This window comes from Salvelinus namaycush, chromosome 4 (genome assembly GCF_016432855.1).
Source record: "Salvelinus namaycush isolate Seneca chromosome 4, SaNama_1.0, whole genome shotgun sequence".
In the NCBI taxonomy this organism is placed as follows: Eukaryota; Metazoa; Chordata; class Actinopteri; order Salmoniformes; family Salmonidae; genus Salvelinus; species Salvelinus namaycush.
The window spans coordinates 77,300,134-77,324,682 of NC_052310.1; the positions used below are offsets into that span (position 1 = coordinate 77,300,134).

The following is a 24,549-nucleotide window of genomic DNA, read 5'->3' on the forward strand; positions in this document are numbered from 1 at the left end:
CCATCCCAACCGTGAAGCACGGGGGTAGCAGCATCATGTTGTGGGGGTGCTTTGCTGCAGGAGGGACTGGTGCACTTCACAAAATAGATGACTTCATGAGGAAGGAAAATTATGTGGATATATTGAAGCAACATCTCAAGACTTCAGTCAAGAAGTTAAAGCTTGGTCGCAAATGGGTCTTCCAAATGGCAAATAACCCCAAGCATGCTTCCAAAGTTGTGGCAAAAAGGCTTAAGAACAACAAAGTCAAGGTATTGGAGTGGCCATCACAAAGCCCTGACCTCAATCCTATAGAACATTTTTGGGCAGAACTAAAAACGTTTGTGCGAGCAAGGAGTTCTACAAACCTGACTCAGTTACACCAGCTCTGTCAGGAGGAATGGGCCAAAATTCACCCAACGTATTGTGGGAAGCTTGTGGAAGGCTACCTAATAGGTTTGACCCAAGTTAAACAATTTAAAGGCAATGCTACCAAATACTCATTGAGTGTATGTAAACTTCTGACCCACTGGCAATGTGATGAAATAAATAAAAGCTGCAATAAATCATTCTCTCACATATTAACCTGACATTTCATATTCTTTAAGTAAAGTGGTGATCCTAACTGACCTAAGACAGGGCATTTTTGAGAATTGAGAATTGAGAATTGTGAACTGAGTTTAAATGTATTTGGCTAAGGTGTATGTAAACTTCCGACTTCAACTGTATATGATGTTTTGTGGAAGGGTTTTGAAACTATGTTGTTGAGCTGTCATTACCGTTGTCTTCAAACTCATCTGATCTGAACAAGGTCTTTTGTAACACTCTTTTGTAACGCTGTTAAAATACATTGCAAAATGTATTTATAAAATAGTTTTATAACACCAGCCAATGAATCAATTATTTCCATCTTTGTAAATAATGGGGGGTGACTATACCAAAATCACCAAAAGTTGATTATCATCAATGCCAATCTAGCATTTTAATATTTTATAATGTGTTGCTTTACCCTGTAAGCAGTCAATGGACAAGGTAAGACAGCAACCCATGCTTTGGTTTTGTTCACCTGTAATTTAGGTGAACTATCCTTTTTAGTGGTCCTATGGGCTCCATGTACAGTATGATGATACACAGAGAACTAACGATGTCAGTACATGGGACGTTGTGATGTCTGGGGAAAGGTAGCACTGCCACTACCCCCGCTTTCCATTTTTTTTTTGTAACAATAAATATGCTTACTTCCTTTGTCATCCAAGAGCTGCTGAACCTCATCTCTATGTGGAAGGACTTGTTGTACAATAGTAGGATAAGCCCAATGTTCTGTTCTCCTAGTGTGGCTGCCCAAGGCTAAGATATACTGTAAGCACCCTCTTCTCAATATGAGGCTTACTGTGGCCCACTCGCGCCGGGGTCCGGTCTTCTCGGATCTGGTTGTTTGGGAATGCAGCCCAAAGCGGGTTGTAAGCTCCATCTCAGACTAAATACCGGCATTAGACCGATAGTCGACAAGTACCGTAAGGGAAAGTTGAAAAGAACTTTGAAGAGAGAGTTCAAGAGCCCACACGGGTGTTAACACCATTTAGATGTAATGTGCCTTTCTCAAGGGCACAACGGCAGTATGAATTATATTGGATACTGAAGCCGGTAACCCTCTGGCTGAAAGATTTTACAGCAGGCAACTCAGGGGTTGGAAACTTTCCGCCTCTCTAACCTCGAGGCTACCACCACACTATCTTGACAGTGCTGATATCCATAAAAGCTCTAACAGGAGCAGACCATTGCACCAACAACTGATCTTGAGGCAGGAACTCAACAGACTCCACACGCAGCTCTTGGCTCCGGACCCTCTCTTACTGGCAGGATGGCAGCTCCTCTCTCCGTAGGCAGACATGAGCCTCTCCCAGGGCCCGTGCATTACACCCAACAGAGGGTCAAGGAGCGTGGCCAGTGGGATAGTAAAATGGAGTTCATTCTAACTGTGGCTGGTGCTATTATTGGACTTGGAAATATATGGAGGTTTCCATATCTTTGTTACAAGAATGGTGGGGGTGAGTCAACAAAGTCTCCTTTTTGCTTGTTGGTGAAATATGTGCATACATTTGTGTACCTCTGAGGCTGCGTTTACACAGGCATCCCAATTCGGATCATAATTTTCACTAATTGGTCTTTTAACCAATCAGATCAGCTCTTAAAAAGATCTGAATTGTGCGTGTGTAAACGCAGCCATAGAAGAGTGTTCTCTTTATGATGGAGGAGTTTGATCTCTTTTCAGTTCGGTCCCTTTTAATATTCTTTAGAACATCCTAAACCTTCTTTAGGACTTCCAAAATATATTTATGGGTCTGTTTAATACTGGAACCCTTGCACAATTTACAATTTCTCAAATAAGTTGTATTTGCTTGATTTAGAACTGCACAGGACCAATAAAACTAATCTAAACTGAAATTGAGATGTTTCACTTCAGTCAGAAAGGTTTCCCAAAAGCATCTTAATAAGACTAAGTTCATTACATGAATTGCCTGACACCCACAAGTACTGGTTACATTTTGGACAGGACAGGAACATGGTCCATTCAAGCACTTATCAAGAGGACATCCTTGGTCATCCCTATCACTTATGATCTGGCAGACTCACTAAACACATGTTTTGTTTGTAAATGATGTCTGAGTGTTGGAGTGTGCCCCTGGCTGTCCATACATTTTAAAAACAAGAAAAGGGTGCCGTCTGGATTGCTCAAAATAAAGAATTTGAAAACTTAAGTATATTTTAGCAATTGCATTTACTTTTGATACTTATGTATATTTAAAAATCAAATACTTTTAGTATTTTACTCAAGCGGTTGTAACGATGTACACTGAGAGTCGGAAAGCAAATTCAGGGAGTGAATACATTTATTAAATAATAAATAAATAATAAATAAATGAACAAAACAAAACAAGAAACACAAACAGTGCACAGACATGAAACAGAAACAATGACGACTGGGGAAGAAACCAAAGAGAGTGACATAAAGGGCAGGTAAACAAGGTGGTGATGGAGTCCAGGTGAGTGTCATAAGGTACAAATGCGCGTAACGCTGGTGACAGGTGTACACCATGAACGAGCAACCTGGTGACCTAGAGGCCAGAGAGGGAGCACACACGACAGTGGTATTTTACTGGGAGACTTTCACTTTTACTTTAGTCATTTTCTATTAAAGTATATTTACTTTTACTCAAGTATGACAATTAGGTACTTTTTTCCACCACTGAGAACAGCTAAGTACGTTATAGATGTTTTTTTGCCCTCCCGAATCAATTTATAAACAGAAGATCTCCACTAAACATAGCGAAACATGGTTTATCATTATCTCTTTGACCGGCAATAACTTCAGAACAAAGTTGACTACAAATACAACATTGCCAATTTCTTTGATACAAACAAGTGACGTATAAAAAGATGCTGCAAATGAAAACCTAGATGACTACATTAAAATATAAACAGTAGGCTATAGGCCAATTTCAAACATATTGAAATACATTTCATGTTCAATCAATTGAGTTGTATTTGCTTCTTGTAGTCTTCCATGACGTGAAGCCCATAGTGCGCAATGATGAATTTACATTTACATTTAAGTCATTTAGCAGACGCTCTTATCCAGAGCGACTTACAAATTGGTGTATTCACCTTATGATATCCAGTGGAACAACCACTTTACAATAGTGCATCTAAATCTTTTAAGGGGGAGGGGGGTTAGAAGGATTACTTTATCCTATCCTAGGTATTCCTTAAAGAGGTGGGGTTTCAGGTGTCTCCGGAAGGTGGTGATTGACTCCGCTGACCTGGCGTCGTGAGAGAGTTTGTTCCACCATTGGGGTGCCAGAGCAGCGAACAGTTTTGACTGGGCTGAGCGGGAACTGTACTTCCTCAGAGGTAGGGAGGCGAGCAGGCCAGAGGTGGATGAACGCAGTGCCCTTGTTTGGGTGTAGGGCCTGATCAGAGCCTGAAGGTACGGAGGTGCCGTTCCCCTCACAGCTCCGTAGGCAAGCACCATGGTCTTGTAGCGGATACGAGCTTCAACTGGAAGCCAGTGGAGAGAGCGGAGGAGCGGGGTGACGTGAGAGAACTTGGGAAGGTTGAACACCAGACGGGCTGCGGCGTTCTGGATGAGTTGTAGGGGTTTAATGGCACAGGCAGGGAGCCCAGCCAACAGCGAGTTGCAGTAATCCAGACGGGAGATGACAAGTGCCTGGATTAGGACCTGCGCCGCTTCCTGTGTGAGGCAGGGTGAATGAATGAATAAGCCGCCTTAATATTTGCAGCCTTAGGTGGTAAAAAATCACTATAAGCTTATCCCTCTTCAGAATTGTGAAATAATTTATAATGTTAAGGAAAGATTTAAATGGAGAAAGCTGACCCAAGAGCAGCGCTCCCTTCATTTCGATCCTATCAGTATCGACACTTGCCTGGAAACCCGACATTGACTTGCATTGAATTCTACGTCGGACAGAAAGGAGCGTTTGGATGAGGAAAGTTTCCTCTCATGACTTCTACAAGCCAGAATGTTAAATAAAATTATATTTTAACATATAGTACCAGTCAAATGTTTGGACACACCGACTCATTCCAGGGACTTTCTTTATTTGTACTATTTTCTACATTGACAAGACAGCTGTTCTTGCGATAATATAGACTTGGTCTTTTACCAAACAGGGCTATCTTTTGTATACCACCCCTACCTTTTCACAACACAACTGATTGGCTCAAACGCATTAAGAAGGACAGAAATTCCACACATTAACTTTTAACAATGCACTCCTGTTAATTGAAAAGCATTCCAGGTGACTACCTCATGAAGCTGGTTGAGAGAATGCCAAGAGTGTGCAAAGCTGTCATCAAGGCAAAGGGTGGCTACTTTTAAGAATCTCAAATATATAACATATTTTGATTTGTTTAACACCTTTTTGGTTACTACGTAATTCCATATGTGTTATTTCATCATTTTGAATTCTTCACTTTTATTCTGGTACTGTATGTGGAGGATTTATGTTTTTTGAAAGTTACATATCTTGAAAACTTCATTGCTGACAAGCAAAACATTTTGGGACTATACCAACTTTACGGACCTTACACACTGCCTTCCCCGGGACATCTTCCTGCAGGCTTGGGAGAAGTCTTGGATCCCTCAGCCATTCCCGTGAAGTACCTGGACCTCTGGGAGGTCTTCAACAATGCCCACACTATGTCTCTCCCTTTGCATCGACCTTACGGTTGCACCATTGACCTTCTTCCGGGCACTACATCACCTCAGAGGCGGTTTTAGTCCCTGTCGGGTCCGGAGACCAAGTCTATGGAGGAGTACATTGAGGCCTCTCTCGCTGCAGGGAGTGTTTGTCCATCTGCCTCTCCCGCCGGCGCAGGGTTCTTTTTTGTGGAGATGAAGGACAAAACCATGTGCCTGTGTATCAACTACTGGGGCCTTAATGACATCACGGTTAAAAAAACGCTACCCTCTACCACTCATCTCCTGGGCTTTCAAACCTCTTCAGGGAGCGACCATCTTCTCTTAGTTGGACCTTCGGAATGCCTACCATCTGGTTCGGATACGGGAAGGAGAAGAGTGGAAGACAGCTTTTAACACGGTTAGCGGGCACTATGTGTACTTGGTTATGCCATTCAGACCAACGCTGTGTTCCGGGCCGTGGTCAACAATGTGCTCTGGGACATGCTGAACCTGTTCGTGTTTGTCTACCTCGACGACATCCTTGTCTTTTCCCATTCAGCTCAAGAGCACGTCCGACAGGTCCTTCAGTCCCTCCTGGAGAACCAGCTTTTCATTAAAGTGAAGAAATGTGAATTCCATCGCTCCACCATCTCCTTCCTAGAATAAGTCATCACTGTAGAACATATACAGATGGATCTAGACAAGGTGAGAGTGAAGGTGAATTGGCCTCAAACCACATCTGGAGTGCAGCTGCAACGTTTCCTGGGATTTGCTAACTTCTACCGCCGCTTCAGGTTACAGCACCCTGGCTTCCCCCCTCTCAGCACTCACCACGCCCAAGGTTCCATTCATGAGGTCTCCAGCAGTTTACCGGGCATTCTCAAACCTCAAATATCGATTCACTGCAGCCCCCATCATAATCCATCTGGACCCGTTCCGTCAGTTGGTGGTGGAGATCAACGTCTCGGATGTCGGAGTGTGGGCCATCCTGTCCCAGCGTTCTGCCCAGGACCAAAAGCTGCACCCCTGCGCTTTTCTCTCCCATCGTCTTACCCCTGCTGAGAAGAACTATGATGTGGGAAATCGAGAACTCCTCGCCGTCAAGATGGCGTTGGAGGAGTGGAGGCACTGGTTGGAGTGGGTAGATTTTTGTCCCGGACTCTGCCCGTTCTCCGGATTGGGCATATTCCTCAAGACTGACCTGACATCCAGGCTCCCGTTGGTTCCTGACTTTCATTTGACAATGCTTTGGGTGGGCTTCTATGGTGCCTGATGTCTCCGCATTCGTCGCCGCATACACTGTGTGTGCACGAAATAAGACTCTGCTGCAAGCTCTGGCTGGCCTTCTTCAACTACTCCCTGTTGCTCACCGCAACAGGTGATGGCAACCCCACAATCCTGACGGTGGATAGATTTTCTAAAGCCGCCCATTTCATTCCCCTTTCCCAAGTTACCCTCAGCCAAGAAGACTGTTCAGCACATGGTGTAGCACGTTTTCCGGATCCATGGATCGTGGTTCTCGTTCCGGTTCTGGAAGGCGTTCTGTACCCTCATTGGGTCGTCAGCCAGCCTGTACTCTGGTTTTCACCCCTAATCTAACGGCCAGTCGGCGCAAGCCAATCAGGACCTGGAGACGGCTCTTCATTGCCTCGTCTCCGCCACCCCACCACCTGAAAACCAGATACTTGTGTGGGTGGAATATGCCTGTAACACCCTTCCCTGCTCGGCCACTGGTCTCTCCACCTTGGAGTGGCCTTTGGGATATCAGCCACCGCTCTTCCCTGAGCAAGAAGTCAGCATATCCTCTTCCCAGATGTTGGTCCCCCGCTGTCGCTGTACCTGGAAGAGAGCCTGGGCTGCTCTTCTGAAGACCACATCCAGGTATCGGAGACAGGCAGATCTCCACCGGACCCCTGCGCCACGTTTGGGCAGAGGGTATGGCTTTCCACTCGGGACTTGCCCATCCGGGTGGAGTCCTGTAAACTTTCCCCACATTTCATTGGCCCTTTACCCATCTCTAAAATCCTTAGCCCCTCTGCTGTTTGTTGTCTGTTGCCCCGCACACTCCGTGTACATCCCACTTTATATGTGTCTAGGATTAAGCCTCTGTCTCACAGCCCTTTGTCTCCTGTTTCCTGCCTGCCTCTATTGTAGGTGAATTCTTTCCAATAAACCTAACCTGTCACACTGGCCCCCAAAAGTCAACTAATGGTTAAAGTGAACAGAGGCCTACTTTTTGTGATTCCTGCCTGTTCTGCAGGTGCCTTCTTCATCCCATATATCCTGTACCTGGTGACCTGTGGCATCCCTCTGTTCATCTTGGAGACGGCTCTTGGACAGTACACCAGCCAGGGGGGCATCACCTGCTGGCGGAAGATCTGCCCGCTGTTTGAAGGTGAGGATCATTGAATTACATAGTGATCTCTGTGTTGAGTATAGCTGTACAGCAGTGATGTTCGGTGTCGTTTAATATGAGGGAGGACAATATTTTTTTATGAGCATGGTCTTATTTCTATTACAGCATATTGGATGACTGTCATTCGTCATTCATATTCCATTCACCCAGTTCAATGTAACATCGATAGGTTTAGGCTACTACATGATAGTTACATTTTAACTATAGCCATCGTGAGGTTGCTTCTGGACTTCAGTGCACTACACATTAACTGTCTGTGACAAGCAAAACCTTCATATCATGATGCTAACCGCTACACACAGCCTACATCTTTGTCACCTCAAAGTCAACTAGAACTACTAGAACTGATGCGTTAGTAAACCTGCTACAGTCATGAAGTACAATGTACAATCAGAAAGCAGTTTAGCAGTTACACAGGCGGGCCCCGGTCCAATAAATTAATAAAACCAAAAGCTTACCTTGACTTGGAAGAGTTCCAATGTTGGAAAGCCACGGCCAACTAGGTAACATAGCATCCCTCTCTGTTTGAGCAGGATGTTTGAGTATGCTAAACAAGCTAGCTGCATTCGCTAGCTAAGTGAAAGTGAAAACAATACAATAAAATATATATCTCTCTCTCTCTATCTTGCTTCTCCTTCATTTTTTAATGAATTAATTTGTTTAAAACTGTTCAAATATTGTCTTTCTCTCTCTTTAAGTCAACTGCTCACCACATGTTATGCACTGCAGTGCTAGCTGGCTGTAGCTTATGTTTTCATTACTAGATTCGTTCTCTGATCCTTTGGGTGGATCAACATGTCAGTTCATGCTGATAGTTTGGAGGACGTCCTCTAGAAGTTGTCATAATTACTGTGTAAGTCTATGGAAGGGGTTGAGAACCATAAGCCTCCTATGTTTCGTATTGAAATAAATGTAACAAGAGGAAGATGGAAACTAGCTGTCCTCCAGCTACACCACGGTGCAACCCTACTGAGTGCTGTTGAGTCTACTGTAAACGTTCATTACAAAACATTGTGTCAATCAGTTATTTGGTGACATTTGAATATATTTAGTATGATCTAATCAAAAAATTGGAATTCACTAAGGAGGATGGTCCTCCCCTTCCTCCTCTAAGGAGCCTCCACTTCTGTACAGTTCTGTGCACAAGGGTACATTGTTATTGTGACAAACTCTCTCACGGAGTGAGCTTTTATCATCGCTTCACACATATCTTATCTGTCAGATGTCTTAATGCAGATGTTGTCTAGCCTGGTCTAAAGATTATGCTAGCTACATCAGATTGTAAAGTTGTAACGTTGGTGAAGTAAAATAAATCACACTGCAATGAAAACTTTCAGTTCTTCTTTAAAGGCAACACTTCACTTTATAAGCCCAAGGAAGGGTGTTCCTTAACCGTGCTGAGACACATTTATTCATTTCTATATGAGTCCTGCAAAACAAACAAGTGGTGAGTGATCTTAATGAATGTGCAGTAACACAGGGCCCCATTCCTTTTCCAAAATATATCCTTTTAGGTTTTATGAGCATGCTGCTATGCTTCTGTTCTTGCCTTCATCAGGATTGGGCTACGCCGCCCAGGTGATCACTATATATGGATGTATGACCTACATTGTGATCCTGGCCTGGGCTTTCCACTACCTGTTTTCATCCTTCACTGTTGACCTGCCATGGGCCAACTGTAATAATGACTGGAACACAGGTATTTAGAATATTGGTGGCTGAAATGAAACTTTGTAGCAGTTTTATCAAATAGTACATTGGAGGCTACTGGGTTACAATAATCCCTTCAGGAGCTGCTACCTCTATAGCTTAGTTACAGTTGAAGTCGGAAGTTTACATACACCTTAGCCAATAACATTTAAACTCAGTTTTTCACAATTCCTGATATTTAATCCTAGTAAAAAATCCCTGTTTTAGGTCCGTTAGGATCAGCACTTTATTTTCAGAATGTGAAATGTCAGAATAATAGTAGAGAGAATGATTTATTTCAACTTTTATTTCTTTCATCACATTCCCAGTGGGTCAGAAGTTTACATACACTCAGTTAGTATTTGGTAGCATTGCTTTCAAATTGCTTAACTTGGGTCAAACATTTCAGGTAGCCTTCCACAAGCTTCCCACAATGAGTTGGGTGAATTTGGGCACATTCCTCCTGACAGAGCTGGTGTAACTGAGTCTGGTTTGTAGGCCTCCATGCTCGCAAACGCTTTTTCAGATCTGCCCACACATTTTATATTGGATTGAGGTCAGGGCTTTGTGATGGCCACTCCAATACCTTGACTTTGTGGTCCTTAAGCCAATTTGCCACAACTTTGGAAGTATGCTTGGGGTCATTGTCCATTTGGGAGACCCATTTGCGACCAAGCTTCAACTTCCTGACTGATGTCTTGAGATGTTGCTTCAATATATCCACATCATTTTCCACCCTCATGATGCCATCTAATTTGTGAAGTGCACCAGTCCCTCGAGCAGCAAAAGAAAAACACACCATGATAGTGCCACCCCCGTGCTTCACGGTTGGGATGGTGTTCTTCGGCTTGCAAGCCTCCCCCTTTTTCCTCCAAACATAACAATGGTCATTATGGTCAAACAGTTCTATTTTTGTTTCATCAGACATTTCCCCAAAACGTACGGTCTTTGTCCCCATGTGCAGTTGCAAACCATAGTCTGGCTTTTTTATGGCGGTTTGTAGCAGTGGCTTCTTCCTTGCTCTGTCTCGTCATTGTTTTTAATCAGTCCCACCAGTTACCTTCACTTTCTTGGGCACAAGAACAATGGTGGACATCTTGAGGCAAGTGGGGACAGCAGACTGGGATTGAGGGAGATTGAATATGTCCATAAACACTCAAGCCAGCTGGTCTGTGCATGCTCTGAGGACACGGCTAGGGATGTCGTCTGGGCCGGCATCCTTGCGAGGGTTAACACGCTTAAATGTCTTATTCACTTCGGCCGTGGAGAAAGAGAGCTCACAGTCCTCGAGAGCGGCCCGGGTCGTCCTCGAGCGAAGAAGGTGCTTAGCTTGTCCGGGAGTAAGACGTCGGTGTCCGCAATTTGGCTGGCTTTCCCTTTATAATCTGTGATTGCCTGGAGTCCATGACACATACAGTGCGTCCCGTTGAATTGCGTCTCCACTTTGTCTCTGTACTGACGTGTTGCCTGTTTGATTGCCTTACGGAGGGCATGATTGGACTGTTTATATTTAATGAGATAGATTAAATTCTCACGAACTGAAGGTAACCCGGTATCGGTTTTTGACTGTCTGTTTTGCCATTTATGAATATGTTATTCAAGGCCAAAATCTAAATTTTATCAAATAACTTTCAAATATATTTGTTCATAACTACGGGGTTCATACAATTCAAAATCAAATATCTAAATGATCCATGGTATGACCATCTTAAAAAACAATTCCATATGTTAGCTTAGTAGAACCCTCTCCCCTTTTTTGGAGGTTAGAACCTGCTTCAACTAAGCTTCCATATAGTTCAGATCCTTGCCTCACATTTGGTACCAAGCTGTCAACGTTTAACTTGCTACAAATAGACTTCAATGTATTTCAGATGCTTGTGTCACATTTGGTACCAATAATGTAACCAGCAATTGGACTGTTCCCCTCCTGAATACGTCATCTTCAGTTGTTGTCAGGGTTGTGTGCGGAGAATATTTGGAGTCAAACGCAGGACACAGGTGTTGAGCGAAACCACAGAGTTTTACTCAAAATAAATGCACAATTCCACAAATGGAAAATAAACAGATACGTACACGTATCAAATACAACACCTAACGCACAAACAATCACGGACAAACAGAAATGAAAGCCAGAGGGTTAAATAGGGAACATGATGGGGGAATTGAAACCAGGTGTGTATAATACAGACAAAACAAAACGAAACTGAAAAATGGATCGATGGTGACTAGAAAGCCGGTGACGTCGACCGCCGAACACCACCCGAACAAGGAGAAGGGCCGATTTCGGCGGAAGTCGTGACAGTACCCCTCCCCTGACGCGCGGCTCCAGCAGCGCGACGACACCGGCCTCGGGGACGACCCGGAGGGCGAGGTGCAGGGCGATCCGGGTGGAGACGGTGAAACTCTTGTAACATGGATGGATCTAGAATGTCCTCCACCGGTACCCAGCATCTCTCCTCCGGACCGTACCCCTCCCACTCCACGAGGTACTGAAGGCCCCTCGCCCGACGTCTAGAATCCATGATGGCCCTTACGGTATACGCCGGGACCCCCTCGATGTCAAGAGGGGGCGGAGGGACCTCCCGCACCTCAGACTGCTGGAGCGGACCAGCCACCACCGGCCTGAGGAGAGACACATGGAACGAGGGATTAATACGGTAATCAGGGGGGAGTTGTAACCTATAACAAACCTCGTTCAGTCTCCTCAGGACTTTAAATGGCCCCACAAACCGCGGACCCAGCTTCCGGCAGGGCAGGTGAAGGGGTAGGTTTCGGGTCGAGAACCAGACCCGATCCCCCGGTGCATACACCGGGGCCTCACTGCGGTGGCGGTCGGCACTCGCCTTTTGTCTCCTGATGGCCCGTTGTAACCGCACATGGGCAGCGTTCCAAGTCTCCTCTGAGTGCCGAAACCATTCATCCACCGCAGGAGCCTCAATCTGGCTCTGATGCCATGGTGCCAGGACCGGCTGGTAACCTAGCACACACTGAAACGGTGATAGGTTGGTAGAGGAGTGGCGGAGGGAGTTTTGGGCCATCTCCGCCCAGGGGATGTAAGCTGCCCACTCCCCCGGCCGGTCCTGGCAATAGGACCTCAGAAACCTACCCACATCCTGGTTTACTCTTTCCACCTGCCCGTTACTCTCGGGGTGGAAACCTGAGGTAAGGCTGACCGAGATCCCCAGGCGTTCCATAAACGCCCTCCAGACTCTAGATGTAAATTGACCCCGATCAGAAACTATATCCTCAGGCACCCCGTAGTGCCGGAATACATGGGTGAACAGAGCCTCCGCAGTTTGTAGAGCCGTAGGGAGACCGGGCAAAGGAAGGAGACGGCAGGACTTAGAAAACCGATCCACAACGACCAGGATCGTGGTGTTACCCCGCGACGGGGGAAGATCCGTCACGAAATCCACCGATAGGTGTGACCATGGTCGCTGTGGAACGGGAAGGGGTTGTAATTTCCCTCTGGGCAGATGTCTAGGTGCCTTGCACTGTGCACATACCGAACAGGAGGAAACATAAACCCGCACGTCCTTAGCTAAAGTGGGCCACCAGTACTTCCCAGAAAGGCAGCGCACCGTCCGACCGATACCAGGATGACCAGAGGAGGGTGACGTATGAGCCCAACAGATCAAACGATCGCGGACATCAAACGGAACGTACATACGCCCAGCTGGACAGTCAGGTGGAATGGGCTCTGAATGTGACGCCCGTTCGATGTCCGCGTCCACCTCCCATACCACCGGTGCCACCAGGCGAGAGGCTGGAATGATGGGAGTGGGATCTGAGGACCTCTCCTCTGTATCATACAGCCGGGACAGTGCGTCTGCCTTAACGTTCTGGGAACCTGGTTTGTAGGAAAGGGTGAAATCAAAACGGGTGAAAAACATGGCCCACCTTGCCTGGCGAGGGTTCATTCTCCTCGCCGCCCGGATGTACTCCAGATTGCGGTGGTCAGTCCAAATGAGAAAAGGGTGTCTTGCCCCCTCAAGCCAATGTCTCCACGCTTTCAGAGCCATGACAACAGCCAGCAACTCCCGGTCCCCCACATCATAGTTTCGCTCCGCCGGGCTGAGCTTCTTCGAAAAGAATGCACAGGGGCGGAGTTTTAGTGGCGTACCCGAGCGCTGAGACAGCACAGCCCCTATCCCCGCCTCGGACGCGTCCACCTCAACTATGAATGCTAAGGAAGGATCAGGATGAGCCAGCACGGGAGCTGAGGTAAACAGAGCCTTCAGGTGACCAAACGCCCTGTCCGCTCCAGCTGTCCACTGCAGTCGCACCGGTCCTCCCTTCAGCAGTGAGGTAATGGGAGCCGCTACCTGACCAAAACCCCGGATAAATCTCCGGTAGTAGTTGGCAAACCCTAAAAACCGCTGCACTTCCTTTACCGTGGTTGGAGTCGGCCAATTACGCACGGCTGAAATGCGGTCATTCTCCATCTCTACCCCTGACGCTGAAAAGCGGTACCCTAGGAAGGAGATGGACTGTTGGAAGAACAGACATTTCTCAGCCTTGACGTACAGGTCATGCTCCAACAGTCGACCAAGCACCCTGCGCACTAGGGACACATGCTCGGCGCGTGTAGCGGAATATATTAGAATGTCATCTATATACACCACTACACCCTGACCGTGCAGGTCCCTAAAGATCTCATCCACAAAGGATTGGAAGACTGATGGAGCATTCATTAACCCGTACGGCATGACGAGGTACTCATAATGCCCAGAAGTGGTGCTAAATGCTGTCTTCCACTCATCTCCCCCCTTGATACGCACCAGGTTGTAAGCGCTCCTGAGGTCCAATTTTGTGAAGAAGCGCGCCCCGTGTAATGACTCGGTCATACTCGCTATAAGTGGTAGCGGGTAACTGTATTTTACCGTGATCTTATTTAATCCGCGATAATCAATACACGGGCGCAAACCGCCATCCTTCTTCTTCACAAAAAAGAAACTCGAGGAGACAGGTGAGATGGAAGGCCGAATGTATCCCTGTCCCAGAGATTCGGTGACATATGTCTCCATAGCCACCGTCTCCTCCTGTGACAGGGGATACACGTGACTCCTGGGAAGTTTAGCGTCTACCAAGAGATCTATCACACAATCCCCCGGTCGATGGGGTGGTAATTGAGTCGCCTTCTTCTTACAGAAGGCGAGTGCCAAATCGGCATATTCGGGAGGAATGTGCATGGTGGAAACCTGGTTTGGACTTTCCACCGTAGTGGCACCTAAGGAAACACCTACACACCTCCCTGAACACTGACAGGACCATCCCTTGAGAGCCCTCTGTTGCCACGAAATAATCGGATCATGAGAGGCCAACCAGGGAAGACCCAACACAACAGGAAACGCAGGAGAGTCGATCAGGAAGAGACTAATTCTCTCCTCGTGATCCTCCCGCGTTCTCATAGCGATGGGCACTGTGACCTCCCCAACCAGCCCCGACCCCAAAGGACGACTATCTAAGGCATGTACAGGGAAGGGAACATCAACCGGAATAATAGGGATCCCTAAGCTATGAGCCAAAGAGCGGTCAATAAAGTTCCCAGCTGCGCCTGAATCTACTAGCGCCTTATGCTGGGAATGTGGGGAAAACCCAGGAAATTCTATAGATAACCACATGAGTGCAACAGAAGGCTCTGGGTGAGTTATGTGCCTACTCACCTGAGACGACCCACCAGTGCTCCGCCTGCTACCTCGACTCCCAGGAGAAACACCCCAGCACCGGACAGCAGTGTGCCCTCTGCGTCCACAGTTGGTACATGGAGTGGTTCCCCCTCCGGTCTCCCTCCTAGCAGCCCCTCCCAACTCCATAGGGGTTGGATCCAAGGAGCTGGGTAATGGAATGGGCGGACCCCGATCTAGACGCCCGCGGGAGGCCAACAGGTTATCCAGCCGGATAGATAAATCCACCAGCTGGTCCAGGTTGAGAGTGGTGTCCCTGCAGGCTAGCTCCCTACGAACGTCCTCTCGTAGACTACACCTGTAGTGGTCGATCAGGGCCCGCTCATTCCATCCCGCACCAGCGGCCAGAGTACGGAAGTCCAAAGCGAAATCTTGAGCGCTCCTCATCCCCTGCCTGAGATGGAACAATCGCTCTCCCGCCGCTCTCCCTTCAGGTGGATGGTCAAAGACTGCCCGGAAGCGGCGAGAGAAGTCATCATAATTATCCAGGGTAGATCCCTCTCTTCCCCAGATGGCGTTGGCCCACTCCAGGGCTTTACCAGTCAGACAGGAGATGAGAGCGCCCACCCTCTCGTGTCCCGAAGGGGGCGGATGAACAGATGCCAGGTATAGCTCCAGCTGTAGGAGGAAACCCTGACACCCGGCTGCTGTTCCGTCATACGCTCCCGGGAGCGAGAGCCGAATTCCACTGGTTCCGACCGGTGGAGGGATGGATGGTGGTGTAGGTAGAGGTGCGGGTGTTGGTGCTGGGTTATGATTTACCGGGAGACCTCCTCTCTCCCATCTTTCCATAGTTTGCAGCACGCGATCCATGGCTGTCCCTAAACTATGCAACATAGTCGCGTGCTGTTGAACCTGCTCCTCTACTGGGAGAGAAGGGCTGGCTGCGCCTGCTGACTCCATTTGAAGTCTGGTCCGTGATTCTGTCAGGGTTGTGTGCGGAGAATATTTGGAGTCAAACGCAGGACACAGGTGTTGAGCGAAACCACAGAGTTTTACTCAAAATAAATGCACAATTCCACAAATGGAAAATAAACAGATACGTACACGTATCCAATACAACACCTAACGCACAAACAATCACGGACAAACAGAAATGAAAGCCAGAGGGTTAAATAGGGAACATGATGGGGGAATTGAAACCAGGTGTGTATAATACAGACAAAACGAAACTGAAAAATGGATCGATGGTGACTAGAAAGCCGGTGACGTCGACCGCCGAACACCACCCGAACAAGGAGAAGGGCCGACTTCGGCGGAAGTCGTGACAGTTGTAGAGTTTTGGCAGTAAGTAAATCTCTAATAATGCTGTGTTTTTAACCATTACATCTTTCATGATTAGATTCTTTCCTCAAATTAATCAGATAGTCTTATTTTCTTTTTTAAGGGTACTGTAAGGGTACTTGAAATAATTATTCTAAGTGCATACAATATATTACAATAGGCTACAATATATTTGTATCAGATACATTTTATTTTGGTGACAAAATGTTTTGCAGTGTCTACCTTTTCTCCTCACAGGCGGCGAGTGCTGCGGATATCGGATGGAATAGAATCACTTGGAGGCATTAGATGGGAGCTGGCTCTGTGCCTTCTGCTGTCCTGGGCCATCTGCTACTTCTGTATCTGGAAAGGAGTGAGGTCTACAGGAAAGGTGAGACTGAACACATGCATCATTCCATTCTCAATCAATCTTTAAATCAAAGGTAAAAAGAAGAAGAAAATCAACAACAACAAAAAACAGAGGTGGAATATTTGCTGGAGCTGTACCCTACTTGGTGAGATGTATGGGTTCATAGTTGGTACCAGGTTAACGTTTTTCATCATGTATCTTGTCCTGGACGCAGCTCTGCAGAGTGGACACTAGCAAGCACAGCCACAAGTCATCAAATTTTAAACCAAACCTAACCTAACCTTAAGCCTAACCTTAACCACACTGCTAACCCTAACCTTAAATCTTTGACTTTTTTGACTTTGCAGCTGGCTTATCTAAGGGGAAATCACTCAGTTCTGCCTCCAGGACAAGACTCACGAAAATCAACATCAACCTGATGGTTGTTACGGCAATAGTTGCTAGTTGGTATGGTAATACCTGCTAGATGGTGTGAAGGAAATTTTAATTTGAGCATCTTGTCTTTGGTGTCATAAAGTATCCTTGTTTCCTACCTGTGACCGGTAAAGACATGGGGGGGCGTCATGACCTCCTCCTTTAGACTATTTGGCAGAACGCCCAGAAGATGTTCTTTAAGTTAAGATATGAGACGGTGCCAGACACTTGCCGGAACCAATCCTATGAACTGTGCCTATGTGTAACGGCAGTCTAGCTCTTCCTCCTCCTCGGACGAGGAGAGGAGAGAAGGATCGGAGGACCAATGTGCAGCGTGGTAATTTTCCATGAATTTAATTAACACAAAGACAAGATACTGACAAACTAATACAAAACAACAAACGACCGTGAAGCTACAAACGAAAGTGCAATACACAAGCTACTAACGTTAGACATAGACACTATACAAAATAACAAACGAACTAACCGTCACAGTCCTGTGTGGCACAAACACTGACACAGGAAACAATCACCCACCAAATCCCAACACAAAACAAGCCATCTATATATGATTCTCAATCAGGGACAACGATTGACAGCTGCCTCTGATTGAGAACCATATTAGGCTGGACACAGAAACAGACAAACTAGACACACAACATAGAATTCCCACCCAGCTCACGTCCTGACCAACACTAAACAAGCAAAACATACAAGAACTATGGTCAGGACGTGACACTATGTAACATGTCTGTAACCAGTATATAAGGGAACTAAACTGGACTGCCCCGTGAGAGCTCCTGACTGATGTTCACTATGGTGCATCAAGTTTGTTGGAACCTCTCCAGCATGCTGACAATAAACAATGATTAATTTAAGATTGACTGACAGTCTTCTCTGTGTAAGCATTTCCACAACATTGGTATCTTAATAGATACTAGTTTGTCTGGTAATATATGCTAGTTGGTATGGCCATACATGCTAGTTGGTACGGTAATACCTGCTAGTTGGCATGGTAATACCTGCTAGTTGGTACGGTAATACTTGCTAGTTGGTACGGTAATTCCTCCTACTTGGTATGGTAATACATGCTAGTTGCTATGGTAATACATGCTATTTGGTATACCTGCTAGTTGGTATGGTAATACCTGCTACTTGGTACGGTAATACCTGCTAGTTGGTACGATAATAACTGCTAGCTGGTACGGTAATACCTGCTAGCTGGTACGGTAATACCTGCTAGTTGGTGCGATAATAACTGCTAGTTTGTACGGTAATACCTGCTCGCTGGTATGGTATTACCTGCTAGTTGCTATGGTAATACATGCTAGTTGCTATCGTAATACCGGTAATGTCTATAATGTGTTGTTCTGTATTATACCTGTACTATTTATTCCAAGGCAGCGTGCTTCACGGCAACCTTCCCCTATGTCATGCTACTGGTGCTATTCGTCCGAGGAGTGACCCTACCTGGAGCTATAGATGGCATGTTCTACTACATGTATCCCAATGCTACAAGGCTTGCTGATCCACAGGTATTATGTGTAGTGTAAATTTATGAGCCAGTTTCCCGGACACAGATACAGCATCGGCTGGGACTAAAAAACATTTTAAATTGAGCCTTTCCATTGCACATCCTTCAGGAGTATGCTCAATCAGTGTCCAGGAAACCTGCCCTCTAAGTCCTTCTCCAATCTTACAACATCTTACCGGAATTGATTTCTGTTTTGATTATTGAATGTTCTGTTTATGACTTGAGTTGAACTCTTATTTGTGTTCAATAAGGTTTGGATGGATGCAGGAACCCAGGTTTTTTTTTCTTACGCCATATGCCTGGGATACCTGACTTCTCTTGGAAGCTACAACAAATACAACAACGACTGTTACAAGTGAGTCTTCAGTTTTAGGGCCTAGGTTTGATTTAGAATAGACAGTATTCATTTGTCACAGTGAAGATCTTGCATAGTTTGCTCATTCCGTGGTGCTAACTGGTCTGAAGATGGAAAAAATGCACACCTGGTTAAGCATGGAGGAGTAGAACACTTAGAAAGGAAAACCCACACTGGCTTGGCTTGCTCGGATGGATCGGATGCAGTACATTCAATCCCTTAAATGCATAGTTATCTCATTCAGCTACGCCTAGAAGAGTCATGGCACGACATGCCCTGACAAGGCATTACCTCGGGCTAAATGTTAATCCCCTAAATTTAAATATTTTTAGACCACCAATTACAATAGTGTGTACAAGAGGATTGAGACCGAATATGAAAGAGTATTCAAACCTAAAATGAATGAGAATAGAGAACTAATACAGTGCATTCGGAAAGTATTCTGACCCCTTGACTTTTTCCACACTTTGTTACCTTATAGTGTTATTCTAAAATGGATGAAAAAAAAATTCCCTCGTCAATCTACACACAATACCCCATAATGACATATAATTTAAAAAAAACTGAAATAGTACATTTACATAAGTATTCACACATTTTACTCTTGTTGAAGCACCTTTGGCAGCCATTATAGGCTTGAGTCTTCTTGGATATGATGCCACCAGCTTGGGACACATATACAGTATTTGGGGAGTTTCTCCCATTCTCCTTTGCAGATCCTCTCAAGCTCAGGTTGGATGGGGAGTGTCGCTGCACAGCTATTTTCAGGTCTCTCCAGAGATGTTCAATCTGGTTAACCTCTAACGAGCCTCAACCCCGGATCCGGGATCACCCCCCACCCCCCCCCACACTGATTAGCATCGCTAGCATAGCGTCACAATTAAATAGTAGCATCTAAATATCATTAAATCACAAGTCCAAGACACCTAATGAAAGATACAGATCTTGTGAATAAAGCCACCATTTCAGATTTTTAAAATGTTTTACAGGGAAGACACAATATGTAAATCTATTAGCTAAACACGTTAGCAAAAGACACCATTTTTCTTTGTCCACCATTTTTTCTCTCCACCAGTAGCTATCACCAATTCGGCTAAACTAAGATATTGATAGCCACTAACCAAGAAAAAACCTCATCAGATGACAGTCTGATAACATATTTATGGTATAGGATAGGTTTTGTTAGAAAAATGTGCATATTTCAGGTATAAATCATAGTTTGCCATTGCAGCCACCATCACAAATCTCACCAAAGCGACTAGAATTACTACAGAGAGCAACTTGTATTACCAATTTACTCATCATAAAACATTTCTTAAAAATACACAGCACATAGCAATGGAAAGACACAGATCTTGTGAATTCAGACAACATTTCAGATTTTCTATTTCAGATTTTCTAAGTGTTTTACGGCGAAAACACAATAAATCGTTATATTAGCATACCACATATGCAAACGTTACCCGAGCACTGATTCTAGCCAAAGAGAGCGATATCGTATCATCGCCAAAATATATTAATTTTTTCACTAACCTTCTCAGAATTCTTCAGATGACACTCCTGTAACATCATATTACAACATACATATAGAGTTTGTTCGAAAATGTGCATATTTAGCCATAAAAAACCGTGGTTATACAATGAAAATAGTAGCAAAACAAGCCTGGAAATGTCGGTCGCCATCTTTGAGTGATCTAGTTTAATCAATAGCTAATCATATACTTGACTAAAAAATACAGGGTTGACAGGAATCGAAAGACAAATTAGTTCTTAATGCAATCGCTGATTTACATTTTTTAAATTATCCTTACTTTTCAATACAGGTTGCGCCAAGCGAAGCTATACAAAACAAAATGGCGGCGTAAGCGTTTAACATTTTTCGACAGAAACACGATTTATCATCATAAATTGTTCTTACTGTGAGCTGTTCTTCCATCAGAATCTTGGGCAAAGAATCCTTTCTTGGGTCTAATCTTCTTTTGGTCGAAAGATGTCCACTTGTCCGTCGAAATGCCCACTAACGTACGACCGGGACCCCGAAACGTGCCCAGCGCTTCAAAGTGCACAACAAAGCAATGCCTCAAAATCGCACTAAAAGGATATAAATTGCTATACAACGGTTCAAATTAACTACCTTATGATGCTGTTAACACCTATAACGGGTAAAAACATGACCGGAGAAATATTACTGGCTAAACTAACGCTTGGAAGGAGGCGAGTCCGATGTCCTTCGCGCGCAAGGCGCAGGCAGCAAAGGGAAGCTACTTCCGGTATTTGCTGTTTTATACAGCCCCTGATTGCGCAATCGACTCCATTCAAAGCGTCATCACGCACTGACATCCAGGGGAAGACGTAAGAAGTGTCTGTTTCTTCATAGCATTTACACGGACCTTTAAACTGACTCCAGATCAGTGGCCAAAATGTTTGAAATCTGACTCCCTATCATGAAAAGTGCTGTAGATTGAGTTCTGTTTCACTCAGAGACAAAATTCCAACGGCTATAAAAACTAGAGAGTGTTTTCTATCCAATAATAATAATAATATGCATATTGTACGAGCAAGAATTGAGTAGGAAGCCGTTTAATCTGTAGTGCAAATTATGCTAATGCGAAACAGCACCCCCTATATTCGCAAGAAGTTAAAGTCCAAGCTCTGGCTGGGCCACTAAAGGACATTCAGAGACTTGCCCCGAAGCCACTCCTCCAGTGTCTTGGCAGTGTGCTTAGGGTTGTTGTCCTGTTGGAAGGTGAACCTTCGCCCCAGTCTGAGGTCCTGAGCACTCTGAAGCAGGTTTTCATCAAGGATCTCTCTGTACTTTGCTCCGTTCATCTTTCCCTCGATCCTGATTAGTCTCCTAGTACTTGCCGCTGAAAAACATCCCCACAACATGAAGCTGCACTAACATGCTTCACCGTAGGGATGGTGCAAGGTTTCCTCTAGACGTGATGCTTGGCATTCAGGCCAAAGAGTTCAAACTTGGTTTCATCAGACCAGAGCATCTTGTCCTTTAGGTGCCTTTTGGCAAACTCCAAGTGGGCTGTCATGTGCCTTTTACTGAGGAGTGGATTCCGTCTGGTGATTCGAACATTGGTGGAGTGCTGCTGAGATGGTTGTTCTTCTGGAAGGTTCTCCCACCTCCACAGAGGAACTCTGGAGCTCTGTCAGAGTGACCATTGGGTTCTTGGTCACATCCCTGACCAAGACCTTTCTCCCCCGATTGCTCAGTTTGACCGGGCGGCCAGCTCTAGAAAGAGTGTTAGCGGTTCCAAACTTCTTCCATTTAAGAATGATGTAGGCCACTGTGTTCTTGGGGCCCTTCCATGCTGCAGAAATTGTTTGGTACCCTTCCCCAGATCTGTGCCTCGACACAATCCTGTCTCGGAGCTCTACGTACAATTCCTTCAACCTCATGGCTTGGTTTTTGCTTTGACATGCACGATCAGCTGTGGGACCTTACATAGACAGATGTGTTCCTTTCAAATCATGTCCAAACAATAGATTTTACCACATGTGGACTCCAATCAAGTTGTAGAAATATCTCAAGGATGATCAATGGAAACAGGATGCACCTGAACTCAATTTCGAGTCTCATTGCAGAGGGTCTGAATACTTATGTAAATAAGGTATTTCTGTTAGTTTTTTTTTATACATTTGCAAAAATGTCTAAAAACCTGTTTTTTGCTTTTTCATTATTTGGTATTGTGTGTAGATTGATGAGGAACATTTTTTATTTAATTTTAGAATAAGGCTGTAACATAACAAAATGCTGAAGAAGTCAAGGGCTCTGAATACTTCCCAAATGCACCGTATGTTGAAGACTGTTTTGTGCCTTGCAGAGACTCCTTCTACCTGTGCTTGTTGAACAGTGGGACCAGCTTCCTGTCTGGTTTTGCTATTTTTTCCATCCTGGGTTATATGGCTGGAGAACAGGGTGTGGACATCTCTACGGTAGCTGAGTCAGGTGAGTCTCTAATGCAGTGTAACGGAGGTACACGTAGAGTATTCTGTAACGTTTTGTTGCTGCTCTGCTGCAGGTCCTGGCCTGGTGTTCATAGTGTACCCGCAGGCAGTGTCCCTGCTCCCCTGTCCTCAGTTCTGGGCCGTGTGTTTCTTCACCATGATCATCCTGTTAGGATTGGACAGCCAGGTTAGAGCTCAACACCCACCACACCCTACACCTGGGTATCCTGCTGTGTTCTTCCCTGCACCTTACCCTCCCTCCACCTGGGTGTCCTGCTGAGTTCTTCCCTGCACCTTACCCTCCCTCCACCTGGGTGTCCTGCTGTGTTCTTCCCTGCACCTTACCCTCCCTCCACCTGGGTGTCATGCTGTGTTCTTCCCTGTACCTTACCCTCCCTCCACCTGGGTGTCCTGCTGTGTTCTTCCATGTACCTGACCCTCTCATGTACACTGCCCTCTCTCTCTTCTGTCATGTTCCCCAGTTTGTCGGCCTTGAGAGCCTTATGACCTCGGTAACGGATGTCTACCCCAACGTCCTCAGAAAGGGCCACCGGAGGGAGTTACTGCTGCTGCTCATCTGCTGCTGCTGCTTCCTGGTCGGACTCATCATGGTCACAGAGGTGAGAGGTCCCAGACACAGGTCACACATGTTCTCAAACAGTTTCTGCTGTGTGAACAGGTAGAGATGGGTCTCTGATATACTGTAAGAACACATATCGATAACATGGAGCGAGGTTTGAAAGTAGTTGTAATGAATGTCTATTTCTCTGCAGGGAGGCCTCTACATCATACAGCTGTTTGATCATTATGTGTGCAGTGGTGCCACTCTGCTACTCCTCTCCATATGCCAGTCTTTCAGTATTGGATGGATATATGGTAAGAATGGGGAAATTGCATTTTGTAAATAGTAGTTCTTCCTTTAGTTCCTTCAACTATCCGTTCAACAAGGACACTGTTCATGAGAACCCCGTATATGTCTCTGTCCAAGGTGCTGAACATTTCTGTGACAACATTGAGGATATGATTGGCTACAGGCCCTCCTCTCTGGTGAAGTACTGTTGGCTATACATCACCCCTACTATGTGCACAGTGAGTTTAAGTCAAGTGCATTTTCATCATTATTTTACTTACATTTACGGATATCATTTCACAATGCAGTTGCTTTCAAAACATTGTGCTGTTAATATCAAACAAGACAAGTGATATTACAAAACAACATATTTGACATCTTTTTCCTCTTCCAGGGAACCTTTGTGTTCTCGCTGCTGAAGTACAGCCCTCTGAAGTTCAACAACACCTATGTGTACCCGTGGTGGGCCTACGGGCTGGGCTGGTTCCTGGCTATGTCCTCCCTCTCTCTCATTCCCATCACCATGGTCTACAAACTGTACCGAGGACAAGGGACATTCTGGCAAGTCAGTGGCATTTGAGATTTCCTCTTGAATATTTAGCACTCGTGTTGCATTAAATGCATGAATCCAATGAATTATGACATTTTGATCAATAAAGCTTGTCTATGAGTTTCTGAGCTATTCTGAGATAGATTTTGAGGAAAACTTTTGCTTCTAATTGATTGTACGTATATTGATACCTCTTTGCTTCCCCAGTGCCTCCAGGCGATCTGTCGGCCAGCAGATGACCTTCCCAGGATCAGGGTTGGGGTGTAATGGATTACATGT

General features: G+C 45.5%; 1 protein-coding gene across 1 annotated transcript; it reads left to right on the forward strand.

Annotated features, from left to right (window-relative positions):
- The first annotated feature begins 1,840 nt into the window (after positions 1-1,840).
- On the forward strand, positions 1,841-24,537 carry LOC120046007 (sodium- and chloride-dependent GABA transporter 2-like). Its single transcript, XM_038990920.1, has 15 exons — positions 1,841-2,027; positions 7,443-7,577; positions 9,157-9,297; positions 11,159-11,238; positions 16,254-16,261; positions 16,496-16,628; positions 18,422-18,556; positions 18,807-18,910; positions 22,747-22,871; positions 22,945-23,057; positions 23,353-23,490; positions 23,644-23,746; positions 23,859-23,959; positions 24,115-24,285; positions 24,478-24,537. The coding sequence occupies exons 1-15, from the start codon at positions 1,841-1,843 to the stop codon at positions 24,535-24,537; spliced, it is 1,734 nt and encodes a 577-aa protein (XP_038846848.1).
- Positions 24,538-24,549: the final 12 nt, after the last annotated feature.